Raw genomic sequence first — 20270 nt, 5'->3', positions numbered from 1 at the left:
AGTTCCTTTGGAAAGAAGAGCTTAAAGGAGGTGTTATGGTAACACTTCTCCAAACATTACAGATGATCAAAAGAAATTAAAAACTTGCGTTATTGGCTAAGGTTGGAGATGACATGCTGATCCAGGTGTCTATGGAGATTCTCAATCATCCAGGTCATGCTTGACCCAAAGGTGCTTTTCCAAAAGGCAACTGGACTTTCTTTGTGTGTGTGTGTGTGTGTGTGTGTGTGTGTGTGTGTGTGTGTGTGTGTTTCTGTATATTTCATTGTTGAGACTTCTGTCTTCCTTAATGTGTACTGCTCAGTCCAGGAAAGCCAGACGATTTTCCTTAACATCTTCCTGTGTAAACCTAAACTTAACGTGTATACAACACAGTGTTCATATGTTTGGACAAGAAAGTTCAGTTGCCTTTTGGAAAAGCATCTTTGGGACACCGATCCAGATGAAGAAAGAAGAACCAATCAAGCAGAAGTTCTTTCATCATAGACACCTAGATGGTTTCTTTATCTTGAACCCAGAAAACTTAAGTCATCTTAGATGTTCCTAGGGCGTCGATTGAATTCTGAGGTAGGAAGAAACAACAGTTGTAGCTTCCCAAAAGCTTTGAGAGAAACCATCTTTTCCAGTTGGACTCTTATTTTTCCCAGTCAGCGTTTTTTTTTTTTTTGCATAGTGATTGTCGTGGAGCCAGAGTCGGCCTATGACCTCCAAGCTGTAAAGATTTATATGTCAACAATTTATAAATCTCTTCTGAAAATGGAAAAAAAAATTCTGGCTTTTCTTTAGAAAACACAATGCAAACCAATCCAGCTAAACAATCTCTGGAAAATATTAAGTTTATTAACAGGAAGAGCACCACAGCTCAGCTGTTTTGCGTAGAGAAGATCCTGGGTTCAGTGTCTTGATTGGTTGGTTTGTAAGAATAAGCTAGCAGTCTCTCTCAAGAGGGCAACTGCAGGCCAGAACAGACAGTGTCTGTCTGAGTTTATAGTTTAACTAAACTGAGTTCAGCAGATTAAAAAAGGAATGCAAGCAGTCCTTGACTTACGACTGCAATCGAGCCCAACATTTCTCTTGCTAAGTGACACGTTTGATAAGGGAGTTTTGCCCCCATCTTACGACTTTTCTTGGGTTAAAGCGAATCAACTGCAGTGGTTCAGTTAGTGACACCATTGTTAAGTGAATCTGGTTTCCCCATTGACTTGGCTTGGCAGAAGGTCTCAAAACGGAATCACGGGACCTCCCCCCCCTGGGGGGACACTGCCACCGTGACAAATATGAACCAGTTGTCAAGCATCTGAACGTAAATCATGTGACCGTGGGGGATGCTTGCAACGGTCATAAGGATGGAAAAATGGTCATGTCACTTTTTTCAGTGCTGCTGTAACTTCGAACGATCATTAAATGAACTGTTGTAAGTCAAGGATTACCTGTATTGGGGGGGGGGGGTGCTGGCATCATCTGGCTGGTCTTGTGCGGGCTCAGAAGCTAAGCAGGATTGAGCTGGGTTTGGGTTTGGATGGGAAAATCTAGGGCTGTAGATTCCCCTGGAAGTCATAACAACGATCCAGACGAAATCAAGTTCTATGATGCTGCCAATTATATATATATATATATATATATATATATATATATATATATATATATATATATATATATATATATATATATATATATATATATATAACTACTAGAGGTAGTTCTCAATTTACAATCATTTGTTCAGCACCTGTTCGAAATTACGACAGTGAAAAAAATGACTTACCAGAGGTCCTTACATTTACAACCATCGCAGGATCCCCAGGATCACGTGATCAAAATTCAGGCACTTGGCAACCGTATTTGTGACGGTTGCAGCATCCCAGGTCATGTGATCACCATTTGTGACTTTCCCAGCCGGCTTCCAACAAGCAAAGTCAGTGAGGCGAGCCGGATTCACGAAACAACTGCAAGGATTCACTTATCATCCATGGCAAAAAAAAAAGTGGTAAAATTGGATGTGACTCATTTAATAGCAACCTTGCTTGGCAATCAAACATTTTGGTCCCAATTGTGGTTGCAAGTTGAGAACTACATATACCCCAATTTAGACAGCATGAACTTGACTCTTGCAGTGGTGCGCTTGTGGGTTTATCTCTGCACTCAGCAGCAGAACTACCAAGCTGGTGGTGGATAGCAGCAGCAATATACCGTTTCGCAGTGCTTTGTAGCCCTCTCTAAGCAGTTTACAGAGTCAGTGTTGTGATTCAGGGTCAGCCTGTGGGTTCGGCAGTTGGGTCGGACGACTCAGAGGAGGAGGAGGGGGGTGTTGAAGAGCTTGCTGATGATGGCCTTGAGGCTCCGCAGAGCCCTCAGCTGGGCCCCTCCCACCTGGTCACGACGGAGACCCAGCTGTGTGAGCCTGACAGCGTGGATGAAGATGACCCACAGCTGGCCCTGTTCAAGGACGCCCGACGGAGGAGGCAGTCAATCAGGAGTAAACAGAGGAAGGCAATGGGGCACCTCGGAAGGAGGCAGAGAGAGGCCACGCCCTGAACTGTATTTAAGGGGAATGTGTGGGAGGGCTGGTTTGCTGAAGGCAACCGCTTGCATAGTTCCTGTTTCATAGCTCCTGTTTCATGGTTGGTGTCTTGTCTTGCTCTGTTTTATGTTAATAAATTTGGCAGGCTTTATTCCAGCCTCTTGCCGTTTGTAAAGGGGTTGTCCCTGCTTTTGCTGCAGGGCCGGTAGCAGGCTGGTACAGAACAGTCAGTTTCTTGCTCCTCCAACGATCTGGGTCCTCATTTGACCGACCTTGGAAGGATGAGTCAATCTTGAGCTGGTCAGGATCGAACTCATGACAGTGGGAATGCAAGTTAGCCTGCAATACTGCATTCTAACCCCTGTGCCACCACGGCTCCTTTTAGTAGTTCAGATACAGGATGGCCTACGAAATTGGGGAGAATCCATTCAGAAGCCCAAAATAATTTTGTGGATAAATGGGTAAACAGAAGGTTAACTAGCTTTCTACAAAACTGGCCCTTTGTTTTGAAGGACAGGATTGCCTACATTGAGCACTCGGCAGTTCACACTTTTTTTTTTGCTCTTTCGCCCGTGTGTCCAAAAGTTATCCTTTTCTATCATCTTCCCGTTGGAAAAATGGGAAGAGAACAGCTATCTGTCACATTTTAAGTAAGGTAATAAAGTTCAATAAAAATAAGGCCCCCAAAGTACACTAGCGGGCATTGCCGTGCCTGGAGAATCAGTCTCGCTTGTGAATCAGAAGGAAACGCTGATTCCGGCAGCAAGATTGTTTTGTTTCCGGTGTGAACCATTTCCTGGCATTGCGAACCAATTCCAGACTTTCTAGCCTGGACCCGGGAGTGGGAGAGCTGTGTGGCTAAGCTTGTCTGGAGGACAAAGAGCCCTAAGCATCCTCCTTAGCCTGAAGGAACTCTGGTTCATTCCTGTAGCAAGACATGGGACCGTTGCTGCTGCTGTCTTCTGTCTACGCTCGTCTTCCCTCCTGCAAAATTCTTGTGAGGGCTTGCACAAAACGATTGCTTCTTAAGGCCTTGCTTGTTCAGAGAAAGAGTGTCACAATGAGCTGTCGTGGTGAGCAACGTGTATTATTTCGCCTTAGTGGCGAATATCTGTAGCTGGGGTGTAGGATGACGACAACAACATGCATTAGCCGAGAAACTGATGAGTTCCCTTTTCAGCTCCCTTTTTGGGCCCTGAGGATGCTCATTACCTACCTGTTCTTTCCTCCTCCTCCTCCTCCTCCTTCCCCTCCTATTCTTCTCCTCATTCTTGTTCTCCTTCTCCTCCTTCTCTTTCTTTCCATTCTTCTCCTCCACCACCTCCTCCCATTATTTTTCTTCTTCTCTTTCTCTTTCTTTTTCTCTTTCTTCTCCTCCTTTTTCTTCCCATTCTCCTCCTTCTCCCTTCCTCCTCCTCCTTCCCATTCTCTTGCTCCTGCTCCACCTGCTCCCATTATTTCTCTCCTCCTTCATCCCATTCTCCTGCTCCACCTCCTCCCATTATTTTCCTCCTCTTCCTCCTCTTCCTCCTCTTGCTCCTGCTCCACCTCCTCCCATTATTTTCCTCCTCCTTCTTCCCATTCTCCTGCTCCACCTCCTCCCATTATTTTCCTCCTCTTCCTCCTCTTCCTCCTCTTGCTCCTGCTCCACCTCCTCCCATTATTTTCCTCCTCCTTCTTCCCATTCTCCTGGTCCACCTCCTCCCATTATTTTCCTCCTCCTGCTCCTCCTCCTGCTCCTCCTCCTCTTGCTCCTGCTCCACCTCCTCCCATTATCTCTCTCCTCCTTCATCCCATTCTCCTGCTCCACCTCCTCCCATTATTTTCCTCCTCCTCCTCCTCCTCCTCTTGCTCCTGCTCCACCACCTCCCATTATCTCTCTCCTCCTTCATCCCATTCTCCTGCTCCACCTCTTCCCATTATTTTCCTCCTCCTCCTCCTCCTCTTGCTCCTGCTCCACCACCTCCCATTATCTCTCTCCTCCTTCATCCCATTCTCCTGCTCCACCTCCTCCCATTATTTTCCTCCTCCTCCTCCTCCTCCTCTTGCTCCTGCTCCACCACCTCCCATTATCTCTCTCCTCCTTCATCCCATTCTCCTGCTCCACCTCTTCCCATTATTTTCCTCCTCCTCCTCCTCCTCTTGCTCCTGCTCCACCACCTCTCATTATTTCTCTCCTCCTTCATCCCATTCTCCTGCTCCACCTCCTCCCATTATTTTCCTCCTCCTCCTCCTCCTCCTCTTGCTCCTGCTCCACCACCTCCCATTATTTCTCTCCTCCTTCATCCCATTCTCCTGCTCCACCTCCTCCCATTATTTTCCTCCTCCTCCTCCTCCTCCTCTTGCTCCTGCTCCACCACCTCTCATTATTTCTCTCCTCCTTCATCCCATTCTCCTGCTCCACCTCCTCCCATTATTTTCCTCCTCCTCCTCCTCCTCCTCCTCCTCTTGCTCCTGCTCCACCTCCTCCCATTATCTCTCCTCCTTCATCCCATTCTCCTGCTCCACCTCCTCCCATTATTTTCCTCCTCCTCCTCCTCCTCCTCCTCCTCCTGGCTCTTGGCATTAGGACATTTTGCCTCCCCCTTAAAGATGGCTGAACGAGAGCCCTTGTGCAGAGATTCTTAATTTGCCTGAATCTTAAGAAAAATGGCAAACCATTCAACATTCCAAAAGATGAAGCTGGACTCCTGTGATCAGCTTGTTCCCCAAGACTGGTCGTGGGTCATTCAGACCTCTTTACGTTTAATTTTAAAGAAGAACAGTTAGCATGGATGACAGGCATTACAGAATGGAAAATTTCCCTCTCTGCTGACCCAAACCCCCGCCCTCTTTCCTCTCCCCCCCCCCGCCATTTCTTCCTGCGTTTTTAGATTGCATCTCTCGAGCAGAGCAAGAGTTCCCTTGCAGAACTTTTTAATGTAACTCTCAGGTTTCGAATTTCCTAAGTGCACAAGATAATTGCGCTCCAGTAGACACAGGATGACGTAGGAAGTCCGGAGGAACCTCAGGGACCTCTATTTAGAAGCGTGAAATAATTGTCTGGGTAAATGGGTAAACAGAAGGCTAACAAGCTTTTTGTATAACTGGCTCTTTGTTTGAAGGAGGAAAGTAAAAGAAAGTTCCTCCTCCACTAACTCCATGAGAAAAGTATGATACACAACAGCTTTAACCCATAATCAAAGTCCTTTGCAAACCAGAAAGTAATTAGTTGAATGTCAAAGAATATGCAGAGAGCACAAACAAACATATATATTTTTTAAAAAAGTAACAGTGTAATATTGCACAAAAAAGCTGTTTTAGAATCTGCTGTGGTTCTGTAGGAATGTTGATAACTTTCCAGTCATAGTGTGGGAATTGAGAGGTTACAGTGACATCTTTAATTGTTTGTTTCTTTGCTCATTATAAACTTTAACGAGGCTGCCCAGTTCAAACAACGTGACACAATAGAAACCAGAAGGAACAAAAATGAATGTCTTATAACAATAAACAGACAATACATAAATGCAACATGTAAAATGTGAATTTTACAGGCATCTAATCGTCTAAAATACTGGAATGAAGCTGTTCACAAAGGATTAATAGATTCCAGAATTGTCCTTTTGACTTCCAGGATAGTCACAAAGTTTCTGTCTGTAATTGACACGAAAAAGAATTCACCATTAGATAGAGGTGGCTTGCCACTCTAGTTGATTTCCCTAGCTGACTGGGTGGACTAAACGTTAGATACATTTTAAATTATGCACATAATCCATTTCTTGCCTCTTTGCCCCAATTTTAAATAGCATTCGTTGAATGGTTAATAGAAACTAATATTAGTATCATTACTTTTAAGTTTGTTGTTTTTATGCCAATCTGTGGGAAGTGGATAGTTTTGAAGCAAAGGTTACCCACCTTTCAGAAACGTTTAGATTGTCTCTTCTGAAATTTCTCTGGTTGGTTTATCTGGTTCATCCTTAGTTCTCCCAGGAACAGACTGTCATATTTTGTAGGCAAGAGATCACATATCTAATAATTTTATTTTCCTAAGCTACTAGTCCCCTTCATGGATTACTGCCTTGTCGTGGCGAAGGGGCTTGCGTAATTCAATGAAGCTATGAGCTATGCCGTGAAGGGCCACCCAAGACGGAAAGGTCATAGCAGAGAGTTCTGACAAAACGTGATCCACTGGAGAAGGAAATGGCAACCCACTCCAGTATCTTTGCCATGAAAACCCTATGGACAGTACCAAAAGGCAAAACGATATGACGCTGGAAGATGAGCCCCTCAGGTCGGAAGGCGTCCAATATGCTACTGGGGAAGAGCAGAGGGCTAGTACTAGTAGCGCCAGAAAGAATGAAGCGACTGGGCCAAAGCCGAAAGGACGCTCAGCTGTGGATATGTCTGGTGGTGAAAGGAAAGTCCGATGCTGTAAAGATTCTTTCTCCATAGGAACCTGGAATGTAAGATCCATGAATCAAGGAAAGCTGGATGTGGTCAAACAAGAGATGACAAGACTAAACATCGACATCTTAGGTATCAGCGAACTAAAATGGACAGGAATGGGTGAATTTAATTCAGACGACCATCAGGTATACTACTGCGGGCAAGAATCCCTCAGAAGAAATGGAGTAGCCTTCATAGTCAATAAAAAAGTAGGAAAAGCAATACTGGGATACAACCCTCAAAATGACAGAATGATCTCAGTTCGAATCCAAGGCAAACCATTCAATATCACAGTAGTCCAAGTCTATGCCCCAACCACCAGTGCTGAAGAGGATGAAATTGACCGGTTCTATGAAGCCCTACAGCACCTTATAGAACTAACACCCAAAAATGATGTCCTTATCATCATGGGAGATTGGAATGCTAAAGTAGGAAGCCAAAAGATAACTGGAATAACAGGCAAGTTTGGCCTTGGAGTACAAAATGAAGCAGGGCACAGGCTGATAGAATTTTGTCAAGAGAATACGATGGTCATAGCAAACACTCTTTTCCAACAACCCAAGAGACGGCTTTACACATGGACATCACCAGACGGTCAACACAGAAATCAGATTGACTATATGCTCTGCAGCCAAAGATGGAGAAGCTCTATACAGTCAGTAAAAACAAGACCAGGAGCTGACTGTGGCTCAGACCATGAGCTTCTTGTTGCAAAGTTTAGGCTTAAATTAAAGAAAGTAGGGAAAAGCGCTAGGCCAGTCAGGTATGAATTAAATCATATCCCTGTTGAATATACAGTAGAGGTGACAAATAGATTTAAGGAATTAGATCTGATAGACAGAGTGCCTGAAGAACTATGGACAGAGGTTCGCAACATTGTACAACAGGTAGCAACCAAAACCATCCCAAAGAAAAAGAAATGCAAGAAAGCAAAATGGCTGTCTGAGGAAGCTTTGCAAATAGCTGAGGAAAGGAGGGAAGCGAAAGGCAAGGGAGAAAAAGAAAGATACGCCCAATTAAATGCAGAATTCCAAAGAATAGCTAGAAGAGATAAGAATGCCTTCTTAAATGAACAATGCAAAGAAATAGAAAAAAACAATAGAATAGGGAGGACCAGAGATCTTTTCAAGAAAATTGGAGAGATGAAGGGAACGTTTCATGCAAAAATGGGCATGATAAAGGACCAAAATGGCAGGGACCTAACAGAGGCAGAAGAGATTAAGAAGAGGTGGCAAAATTACACAGAAGAACTATACAAGAATGAGCTTAATGTCCCTGATAATCACAATGAGGTGGTCACTGAGCTCGAGCCAGACATCCTAGAATGTGAAGTGAAGTGGGCCTTAGAAAAGCTGAGCAACAACAAAGCTAGTGGAGGTGACAGTATTCCAGCTGAGCTATTCAAAATCTTAAAAGACGATGCAGTAAAAGTGCTTCACTCAATTTGCCAGCAAATTTGGAAAACTCAACAGTGGCCACAGGATTGGAAAAGATCAGTTTACATTCCAATTCCAAAGAAAGGCAGTGCCAAAGAATGTTCAAACTATCGCACCATTGCACTCATTTCTCATGCTAGTAAAGTTATGCTTAAAATTCTACAAGCTAGACTCCAGCAGTATGTGGATCGAGAACTACCAGAAGTACAGGCAGGATTTCGAAGAGGCAGAGGAACTAGAGATCAAATTGCTAACATACGCTGGATCATGGAGAAAGCTAGAGAGTTCCAGAAAAACATCTACTTCTGCTTCATTGACTATGCTAAAGCCTTTGATTGTGTGGATCATAACAAACTCTGGCAAGTCCTTAAAGAGATGGGCATACCAGACCATCTTATTTGTCTCTTGAGAAACCTATATGCAGGCCAAGAAGCAACAGTGAGAACTGGACACGGAACCACTGATTGGTTCAAAATTGGGAAAGGAGTCCGGCAAGGCTGTATACTGTCGCCTTGCCTATTTAACTTATATGCAGAGCACATCATGAGAAAGGCAGGGCTAGATGAATCAAAAGTTGGAATTAAGATTGCCGGAAGAAACATCAACAACCTAAGATATGCAGATGATACCACTCTAATGGCAGAAAGTGAAGAGGAACTAAAGAGCCTCTTGTTGCGAGTGAAGAAGGAGAGTGCAAAACTTGGGTTGAAACTAAACATTAAGAAAACCAAGATCATGGCATCTGGCCCTCTCAATTCCTGGCAAATAGATGGGGAAGAAATGGAGGTAGTGACAGATTTTATTTTCCTGGGCTCCAAGATCACTGCAGATGGGGACTGTAGCCAAGAAATAAAAAGACGCTTGCTCCTGGGGAGGAAAGCCATGGCAAATCTAGACAGCACACTAAAAAGCAGAGACATCACCCTGTCAACAAAAGTGCGTATAGTCAAGGCTATGGTGTTCCCAGTTGCAATGTATGGCAGTGAAAGCTGGACCATAAGAAAGGCTGAGCGCCAAAGAATTGAAGCCTTTGAACTATGGTGCTGGAGAAGACTCCTGCGAGTCCCTTGGACTGCAAGGCGATCAAACCGGTCAGTCCTAGAGGAGATCAACCCTGACTGCTCTTTAGAAGGCCAGATCCTGAAGCTAAAACTCAAATACTTTGGCCATCTAATGAGAAGGAAGGACTCACTGGAGAAGAGCCTAATGCTGGGAAAGATTGAGGGCAATAGAAGAAGGGGACGACAGAGAATGAGGTGGCTGGATGGAGTCACTGAAGCAGTAGGCGTGAGCTTAAATGGACTCCAGAAGATGGTAGAGGACAGGAAGGCCTGGAGGAACATTGTCCATAGGGTCGCGATGGGTCGGACACGACTTCGCAACTAACAACAACAACAACAAGCTACTAGTTCTTATGAAGGACTGCAGGGATTGCATGCAGAAATTGTAGGTTTCAGAGGGGGAGTCTACATTAGAATTCCAATTATATTGGCTACAATTTTGCTCCAACCTTTGTGTTTGTGTGTATGTACTAGAGCAGAGTTCCCCAACCTTTTTGCCTTTGCGGACTGGGGCGGGGAGAGAGAAGGGATTGTTCCCCATGAGCTGTGGGTGTGCATGTGTGCAACTCCATTGCACAAGCAGCGTGCGCGCGCACCAACTGCTTATTCAAATGGAGCGCGTATATGTGCTTGTCCATTGTGCGCACACATGCTCACCCGCATGAGTGGCCCAGTTCCGATCCGTTCAAGGTCCTGTAGCGGCCTGGGGTTGGGGACCCCTGCGCTAAAGTACTGTGTGTCTCTCTTGCACACCCAAATGCGCACCGTGTGTCTGTCGATATTTTCATAACTGCTCCATTCTCATAGTATTTAAAACAGTGTAAATCTTTTCTTCTTAGAGCAAACTTTTTAGATGCCTTGGTGCAAAAGTTGGTATATTTATTGTGCCTCACTTACATTGTTGATATAAGGACCCGTTTTATAAAAAAATGAATATATCGCCCCACTCCATGTGTTCCTTTATTATACAGTAAATATATTTTCAGTGCATTTTCAATTATAATTAAATTTTTTGATATTGCTAAATAGTTGATTCTTGGCAACAGCCTCTTAATCCTTGTTTACAGAAATAATCACATCTTAGTTATCTCTTCCTACTAGTGAAATGCTAGCTATTTTGTTTAGATTATGGTGGAGTTGTAGAAACATAAAAGCTTTTTGGATCAAAATTTGGTGGAACATTCAAAAGATTTTTAAGAGAAAGATAAAGTTTTCTCCGCAATTATTTTTATTGGGTATTGTTGTAGATTGTGATGTTAAAGAAACTAATTTGATGTTGAATATGATAACAGCAGCATGGTTACTGGTGGGACAATATTGGAAGAAGGATAGTTTGCCCACTATAGAAGAATGGGTGTTTAAAGTTTTGAATCTTGCAGAAATGTCTAAGATTTCTGCTTCTTATTTGAAAGATCATTCACAGGAAAGATATATTTCAGTTTGGAGGAGATGGATAAATTATATTCAGAACAAATATGGGACTAAAAAGTTCCATTTAGCTTATGAGTAGATTTTAGTGGGATATTGTTATCGGTACTTTGTTTGTAGTTATGTTAAAGGGGAGTTAAAGCACATTATGAATTTGGTTAATTGTATATTATGCATAATTTTTATTTAGAATATGATCATTGTAACTATAATCCTGTACTTAGCTCTGGGAAGTGGGGGGGGGGGAAGTGGGCGGGTTTGGGGTGGGGGGGATTTGGGGATATATTGTAAAACTTTGTTTTTGTAAAACTTTTTAATAATAAAAAAAAGATTATGCATTTTTACTGTGCAGATTCTAATAGTTTAGATTTATACTTACACAGTTTGTTCGCAGTACCATCATTTTAGCGTACGTTACAGCATATTATTATAGAAACTCCTTGTTATCTTAGTATTTTATCTTACCCCTTTGATTTTACCTTTGGGGTGTATCCCAAAGGTGCTTTTTCATGAGGCAACAGGACTTTCTTGTTTTTCTCGGAAGATGTTTCGCTTCTCATGCAAGAAGCTTCTTCAGTTCCTCCATTCTCCACCATCCACTCAGAGCTGAAGAAGCTTCTTGGATGAGAAGTGAAATGTCTTCAAAAAAAACCAACCCCCCAAACCCCAAGAAAGTCCAGTTGCCTCGTGAAGAAGCACCTTTGGGATAACTATGGCCTGGATGACTGAGAATCTCCATAGACTTCAGGCTGTATATTTTTAAGTTTTGACTTAATAAACATTATTACAAATCCTTGTTAGTTTCATTAAAAAAAAGTGTGAAGTTGAATCACATTTCCCCCCCCCTGTTTTTTTTTTCTTGCAGCCCACTGGGTACATGGAAAACTCCATTTCCTACAGTTCAATTGAAGATATTCAGTTGCTGTCTTGGGAAAATGCCCCAAAGTATTGTTTACAACTCACAATCCCTGGAGGCACAGTCTTGTTGCAGGTATGGTAAACACAACTGAAAATTTTCTTACTGTTGAATCTTTCCCATTTGTCTCTTCGCTCAGGTCCCTTTTTTGATTCAATATTTTATTAGTTCATCAACATACAAAATGCAGAAATACAATACAAATGAAAATAAAGGGGAAATAAGGGAGGCTCAGTGGGTAAGGACGCTGAGTGGGTTAGGACGCTGAGCTTGTCGATTAGAAGGTCGGCAGTTTGGCGGGTCGAATCCCGAGTGCCGCGTAGCAGAGTGAGCGCCTGTTACTCGTCCCAGCTTCTGCCCACCTAGCAGTTCGAAAGCATGTAAAAATGCAAGTAGAAAAATAGGGACCACTATGGTGGGAAGGTAACAGCGTTCCGTGCGCCTTTGGCGTCTAGTCATGCCGGCCACGTGACCACGGAGACGTCCTCGGACAAGCGCTGGCTCTTCAGCTTTGAAACGGAGATGAGCACTGGCACCTAAAGTCGGAAACGACTAGCACGCATGTGCGGGGGAACCTTTACCTTTACCTTTTTAAGGGAGGGAAAGGGGAAGAGAAAAAAAGTGTAGGGGAAAAAGGAAAAGAAGAAGAAAAGGCATTGACTTCTGATTCCTTTTGGTGCAGTAGAATAAGGTAGTGACATAAAACCTCAACTTTTTACTTTTATATTATATACCGTATATATATATATATATATATATATATATATATATATATATATATATATATATATATATATATATATATATATATATATATATATATATATATATATATATGTATATATATATATATATATATATATATATATATATATATATATATATATATATGTATGTATGTATATATATATATATATATATATATATATATATATATATATATATATATATATATATATATATATATATATATATATATATATATATATATATATATATTCCCATTTATATCCCGCCCTTCTCCGAAGACTCAGGGCGGCTTACAATCTAAGAAGCACAAACCAATGTGCTTAGCAGTAGCCTTCATTCTATGTATATGCCTGCTTATTAGGGCTTTCGCGCCCCCCCCCCCCAAGCGGCATCATTACAAAGTCAGCTTATTGCCCCCAACAATCTGGGTCCTCATTTTACCTACCTCGGAAGGATGGAAGGCTGAGTCAACCTTGAGCCTGGTGGGATGCCAGCCGTTTCTATAACAACAAACCTATCTAATCAGCAAAAGTCCAAATCAAGGTTTAATTATTGATGGAATTAGCCGAGATGGATAAATCGACTGCTTTGATTAAAGTGAAAAAAGAACATAATTTTGTTTTTATCTCCAAACAGCTTTTGGACTTTGTGCTTCTTGCTCAAGTCCAACTGTAATGTATAATGGGGAGAATTAACTCTATTATTTGATAATAGATTTCAGCGTCAAGCCAATACAGGTTGCATCAACAGACAGATATTATCACAGTCACTTGAAGTGTTAGGACCACTTTACTCTGCACCAGTGAGGCCACACTTGGAATAATGCATCCAGTTTTGGTCGCCACGATGCAAAAATTGTTGTAGAAAGAGTGCAGAGGAAAGGAAAGAAGATTATAGAGGGTCTGGAGGCTAAAGCATACGATGAACAAATGAAGGGAACTGGTTGTTTTTAGCCTAACAAAGAGAAGGACTAGGGATGACATGATAGCAGTCTTCCAGGACTTGAAGAGCTGTGAAAGAGAAGAGAGGGTTGACTTATTCTCCAAAGCACCAGAGGACAAGACAAGAAGCAACGGATGGAAACTAATCAAGAACCAATCTAGAACTAAGGAGAAATTTCCCGACAGTGAGGACAATTAACCGGTGGAAGGACTTGCCTTCAGAAGTTGTGGGTGCTCCAACACTGGAGGTTTTTAAGAAGAGATTGGATGACCGTTTGTCTGAAATGGTATAGAGTTGCCTGCTTGAGCAGGGGGTTGGACTAGATGACCTCCTTGGTCCTTTCCAACTCTGTTATTCTATTAATCTTGTTATTTGCCAGATTCTTACCTCATCTTGCCTTCCCCGGCTCAAACCTGTTTTCTTTAATGCAGAAGGGTTTTCAGAATGCTACCATTGTCTCCTGAGGTTCACATTGATGGGGAAGGTTAATCCTAGGGACTGGTATGTTGCTTCTGCAACAACCAGAGATCTTTCCATATGAAAGTCCCAGCTGTGTTTTTATGCATGGCTACTTTTCAACAAGCTTCAAGGAGAGCACCGCAATCATTTGCTTCTTCCTGAGCAAACACAGGTTGCACTGAATGGCAAAACACACACAAATGGGTAGCGCTGAAAGCTTCTCTCCTTCCTATCACTCATCTACCTAGCGATCAAGGAAGTGGGTTTCCAGTGTTGTTATTGATTAATTAGATGTTTTTCTCCATTTTTCCTAAGGGATCAAGGCCATCAGCAGCAACCACGCCCATCCCCATAAATTAAACAGAGACATGGTTAAATTATGCATATCAGTGTTCAGTTCGTGGCAGAAAATGTTTTAAAATCTCTTAATTCTCTTAACAGTGGTGTAATACAGGGAGAGAGGGAGAGAGGGGGGAAAGAGAGGGGGAGAGGAGAGTGAGAGGGGGAGAGAGGGAGGGGGGAGAGAGAGCTTGTACCTGATCAACAGGTCTCTGAAAGTACAGGGCACTTTTAGGAGCCCCATCCTTAGATCTCAAAGGATCCATAATAAAAAAGACAGTTCCCTGGATCCTTAAAATTATCATGCTCTTTGAGACTTCAAAATTTAGAACCAGCTGCTTGAATAATGTACAGAAAGCATCTAGTAGCCAATGCAAATCTTTCAAGGTGAGCACAATAAGGTCTTGAGATCATGTCTTTGATAGCAGCTAAATTGCTAAATCTTCTGTCAGTTGAAGCTTACAATCTTCAACCCTTATAGCTTTGCACAGAGAACATTGCAATGCAATCATGTCGGATCCGGCCAAGTCAGGAACCGTTGCAGTGGATGGCATTCCGTAACACACAAGCACTCCTTGCCGCTGTTGCTACGTCCAGAGACAGTTGAGGGTTAAGCAACATTTCCCAAATAGCAGATCTGCCCTCTCATGAAAAGGACAACTTCATCAAAACAACAACAACAACCAAAAAAAAACACCAGGCTGAACCCTAACCTAGAGTTTGGTTTCCCACTGACCAGCACGTCTGACATTAGTGGTTTCAGCTTGTGTGATGCAGTGTAGCTCGGATTTCTAGGATGGAGAGCATCAATTCCAGAGGAGTAAAAGACATCGCAGGTTAGACTGTGTGAAAGAAAGAGGGTGAAGAAGGCTCCTCCCCAACAGTTCCCAGAGTATGTGTTTTATGGTCCAAGGATCCGATTTTAGTTTGGCAAGATTCAGTCCGTAGGTGAGACACGATAAAGTAACCTGCTTGGAAGAGTCACAGTGTGTCTTTCTTGGTTTTGGGAGCCTGACGCCACTGGATGACCTCGCCAGGGCCCGCTGCCTTGGAAGACTGAGGAAAATTCTCAGGGACGACTCACACCCTGGTCAGTACCTCTTTACCCTCCTACCATCAGGTAGGAGATACAGGAGTTTAGCCAGCCGTACCAACAGGCTGAAGAACAGCTTCTATCCATGGGCTGTCAGGTTCTTGAACAGGAAATAACTCTATGTATGATTGACTTGCGAGGCCGGTGTGTTGTGCAGTTAGCTCACATGGTGTAACAAGATGGTGGGTTTGTTGTCACTGTGAGTTGTGGTTGGGGGGGCACGAAGGGAGGTTCAGCCAATCTCACTGTACACATGTTGTACTTTGATAATAAAGGTTCATTCATTCATTCATTCATTCATTCATTCATTCATTCATCTAAGCTCCCCTGCCCTATTAATGAACTAATTAACATTCAAAAGTCTCACCAGCTTTGAAGAAACTCTCCAATACTTTAATATCAGTACATCTATCACTATATCATATACAGGTAGTCCTTGACTTACAACAATTCATTTAACGACCGTTTGAAGTTACAACTGCACTGGAAAAAGTGATCTAAGACCAATTTTTCAAACTTACGACCGTTGACCATGGACACGTGATCAAAATTTGTTCGCTTGGCAGCTGGCAGGTATTCAGGACGGTTGCAGTGTCCTGGGATCCCCTTTGGCGAACTTTTGACAAGCAAAGTCAACAAGGATGCCAGATTCACTTAACAACCGTGTTGCTAACTGAACAACAGCCGTGATTCATTGAACAACTGTGGTAAAATAGGTCAGAGTTCACTTAACAACTGTCTCGCTTAGCGACAGAAATTTCGAGTTCACTTGTGGTCAAGGACTACCTGAGTAGGAGTAGGAAGATCTGAGATATCCCAGATCCAGGCAATTGAAATGAGCAACAAGAGCAACAAAAGAAAAGCTTCAACAAACAAACAAACATAGGAAGGGCCTTGTGGTCCAGATCCTCTGAGTCAGAGGTCCCCAACCTTTTGGACACCAGGGATCGATTCTGTGGAGATAGGTTTTTTCGTGGACCGGAGGGGGCGTGGTTTTGTGTGCTGCCTGCATCCCGTGGATGGGGCTTTGCTTGTTTGTGCGGCCCGTTTGCTGGCATGCCGTGGCCCGGTACCAGTCCACAGACTGGGGGTTGGGGACCCCTGCTCTGAGTGATCTAGGAGATCCATGATAAGTGGCATCAGAAGTCACAGAGAGATTCAAAAGAACTAAACTGCACTGACCCCATCTACTTCCTGGCATATGTCACACACCAAGGCAATCAAAAACAATTTTAATCCTGTTTCCCACCCCAAATCCTGCAACTGGCACCTTCCCAGATGTATCGGCATCACGCTAATATCACAGTGGGGGGGAGTGTTATTTTTAGATACGCTTTCTGGAAAAAACCTAAGCTATAAAACATTTGGACTGCACATAACGATCCACGCTTTTGAATCCTTATTTCTTTGCCTTCTTGCTTTTACTTCCAAGCATGATTAAGGAAAAAAAAACCATCTCAAAATATGGATGGGGATTGTTTGTGCTGGAAAAAAAAATTAGTGAAACAAGTCCGAGCTCCTGGCTATGTTTCAAAGAGCTTTGGCAGGCCTAGTAGATGTTTATCTGCAGCAGAGGGCCCTAATACACACACACACACACACACACACACACACACACACATACATACATACACACACACACACACACATATATGCTGTTATTCCGAGAGCAAATTAAGAGCGTTTGTGAGAAATGGGAATTTGATGAGGGCAGCTTTGCCTGAATGTTTTCCCACTTGAAGAACTGAGGTCATAATATTGTTTCATCAGCCCGATAACAGAATTTGAATGGATTCCAGGTTACCCTGATTATTTATCTTGGACCTTCCTTGCAGTTATAGAGCAAGGCAGACACCAGCCAAGCCCCAACCCCATTGCTCCTATGCACTTTTAGCTGGAGCTGTTTGCGTTGGGACTCCTGATGTGCGATGGGCTGGAGAGGTGCTCTTAGAAGGCAGATGCGGTTGGATGCAATTCCAGTGCTTGACGAGCACTGAAATAGAAGCCAGCCACCAGGGGAATCCCGATGGAAAAAAACTGTATTTAAAGTCGTGACACAATAAAGAATGTAATTGCACAAAGTACGTTACACAGTGAAGGTGGCTGCTTTTCTTCTCTCTCTGCAGTAAAATAAAGGTGATAGTCTGAAAATCTTAGTTTTCAGTAGCATATCACTTTTTTTTCCTCCCGGGCAAAGATTTGATAGAAAGCTGAGATTTCTTTGACTTAAAATAAAAACACCCAGCAATTCTAGTTTGTCTTTGGGAAAAAACAAAATGAATTGGAAACAGAGGAATTAAAAATGAGGTCTTAATTTGCAAGATTGTGAGTACTGAGGGCAGAGGTCCCTTAATTTTCGGGGGGGACTTAGAATGTATTTTGCAGCAGTGCCAATGTGATGTGGAGTTGGGGATGTTACCCTAATCTTGTCAGGGACTTGTCCATGTTGGCTTTGACATTCTCTGATAACTCTGCTCCACTATGGGGAAGAAAGTCGGGCGCATAGAATCAGGATCCTACATGAAGTTCCAGTTAAGAACATTTATTGCTAAAACCTATACACAAGAATCTCATCAACTAATGGTCAGCAATAAGTTGGTGCTAGAGAAGAGTCAACAGAACGTTTGTGGGCATGCAATGATTCTAGGCTGAGTCCTCTCTTGACTCTGCCCCCAGCTCTGCCTCTTCTTCTCCTACAAAATATGACTTACTTGATTGGTTCGCCTCAGGTACCAAATGGACCTCGTTGGATTTCAGAGGGGGTTTAGGGCTACCTGGCACCTGGTTTGACTCAGGCATTCACTGCAGCTTGGAATGAGAGGGCAATGACATCCTTGAATCAGATTGCACCTATGCAGACTATTATGTATACGTACCCCAGAGGGCCCCTTGGTTATCAAAAGGGTTTCTGGGTGATGGAGCATCATAAGAAATGCTTCGTAATGGAAAATAAGGGAAAAGATGCTGCCTAGGAAACTTTCAGAGAAGAGGGGCAGGAGCCCCCGTGCCCCCCCCTTGTCCAAGGAAGAAACTGAGGAAGGACCCTCCCTAATTGGGTGGTTAAACATTTGTACCTTCCGACTTGCAAGATTCTGTTAAAGTAGCCTTGCAATAAAGTAGAACTAGTTCATCTGCTCATGTTTTGCCTGGTTTGTCTAGACCCAGCGGTAGACAACCTTGGCTCTTTTGTGATTTGTGGACTTCAACTCCCAGAATTCCTCAGTCAGCATGGTTGCCTACCCCTGGTCCAGAAGAGCACTGCTGGAGGAAAACAAAAAGTGGACTTGACTAGATATGGTCAAGAGCTTTCCTCAGGGCAACAAAGTTGATTTTTCCATCCTTACTGCATCTTCAGAGAGCCAGTTGGAGGTCCTGCTGTGAGGACTCTTCTGGGCATCTCTTCTGGATTCTATACTGCATGGCTCTTGCGGAGTTACCTGAGGCATGGCCTTGCCCAAATTGCTTCAGAAGACTCTGAACTTGTTGGCCCTGATGGAGCAGGCAAAATCCTTGGAGTTATGAGATCAGCCTCTTGTGTTTTAGATCCGTTGTCTTTTGTTGATTATGTCCTCCTGGGAGAGGGGTAGGCAACCTTGGCTCTTTGATGACTCGTGGACTTCAACTCCCAGAATTCCTGAGCCAGCATGGCTCAGCTTGGAAACCTCTCCCTTTCCCCTCAGCATGGCTGGCTCAGGAATTCTGGGAGTTGAAGTCCACGAGTCATCAAAGAGCCAAGGTTGCCTACCCCTGTGAGGTGCCAGAGTCATCTTGTTGGACCCAGATGGAGCCGCCTCTGGCACAGCTCCTTCCCTACAGATCAGCATCTTTCCAGAGAACCAGATGACCCCAACTCTGTTAGCCTTTCACAAAATGCTAAAGGTGTTTCTCCAGACGTTTGGGCCAGGAGGTTGAGCAAGCTGTGCTAGTTGATTGGTTTTTATTGCTGTTTTCCTTTGGTATGATTCTTTTTGACCCCGGACATTGGCTATGAGGATTGCCAGTCTAATTTAATTTTTTTTGTTTGTTTTTTTGCCTTTACTCTTGAATACCCACCCAGCTTATTGCAGTGAGATGAGCGATTGTATACCTGCTTTAAATAAATAAAAAAATAGCATAAATCTCGTGAATGTGAGCTCCACAGTGCTAAGCCGTGGAGTCCGTTGGGAGGTGAGGAGCATACAAATTCAAAGAAATCGATCAATTTTTCTTCTTGTACTAGGAGAGAAGAAGCGGTTACATATTTAAAAATGTCAATGGGCAAATTTTTTTGCTTTGTAGTAAAGTTGTTGACTTGAAATAGAAAACATGATAATAGATGGGTGTGTTCCATTTCTCTCTCCCTCCTCTCCCGCTCTCTCTTTCTCTCCTCTCTCTCTCTCTCTCTCTCTCTCTCCTTTCTCTCTCTCTCTCTCTCTCTCCTCTCTCTCCTTTCTCCTCTCTCCCTCTTCTCTCTCTGTCTCCACAATCCACCTTTTCTGTACATGCCCATCAAAATGTACAAATGAACCAACAGCAGCATGGTAAATGGTAGTATTTCAGGAAATCAAACGGTAAGGCATTTGTGACTTCTAGTTTGCATTTCAACTTACAGTGAACGAAGAGTAGCCTTTTCCAGTGGCAACTATTCTACCTTTTTAAGTGAACCCAAAATTTCCATTGCTAAGTGAGACATTTGTTAGGTGAGCTTTGTTCCATTTTACCATCTTTCTTCCCCTAGTTGTTAAGTGAATCATTGTGAAGTTAGTAACATGGTCATTAACTGAATCTGGCTTCCCCGTTGCCTTTGTTTTTCAGGCCACAAAAGGCAGTCATATGACTTCAGGACACTGCAACCATCATAAATATATGAGTTGCCGAGCATCTTAATGTTGATCACGTGACCATCGGGATACTGCAACAG

The 20270-nt window shown here is 43.1% G+C and overlaps 1 protein-coding gene across 1 annotated transcript in view; it reads left to right on the top strand.

Moving 5' to 3' along the window:
• The window catches only part of CMIP (c-Maf inducing protein), a gene marked incomplete at its 3' end in the record, with an annotated part of 164606 nt that overhangs the window by 92169 nt on the left and 52167 nt on the right, over positions 1-20270 (top strand). The window contains exon 2 of the mRNA XM_081346806.1: positions 11737-11862. Coding sequence (XP_081202932.1) covers positions 11737-11862 — 126 coding nt within the window. The remainder of the gene's footprint in view (positions 1-11736; positions 11863-20270) is intronic.

This window comes from Vipera berus (genome assembly GCF_964194415.1).
Source record: "Vipera berus genome assembly, contig: HAP1_SCAFFOLD_53, whole genome shotgun sequence".
Lineage (NCBI taxonomy): Eukaryota > Metazoa > Chordata > Lepidosauria > Squamata > Viperidae > Vipera > Vipera berus.
Note: the sequence above shows the minus strand (reverse complement) of the source record. Positions and strands in the feature narration are given on the sequence as shown.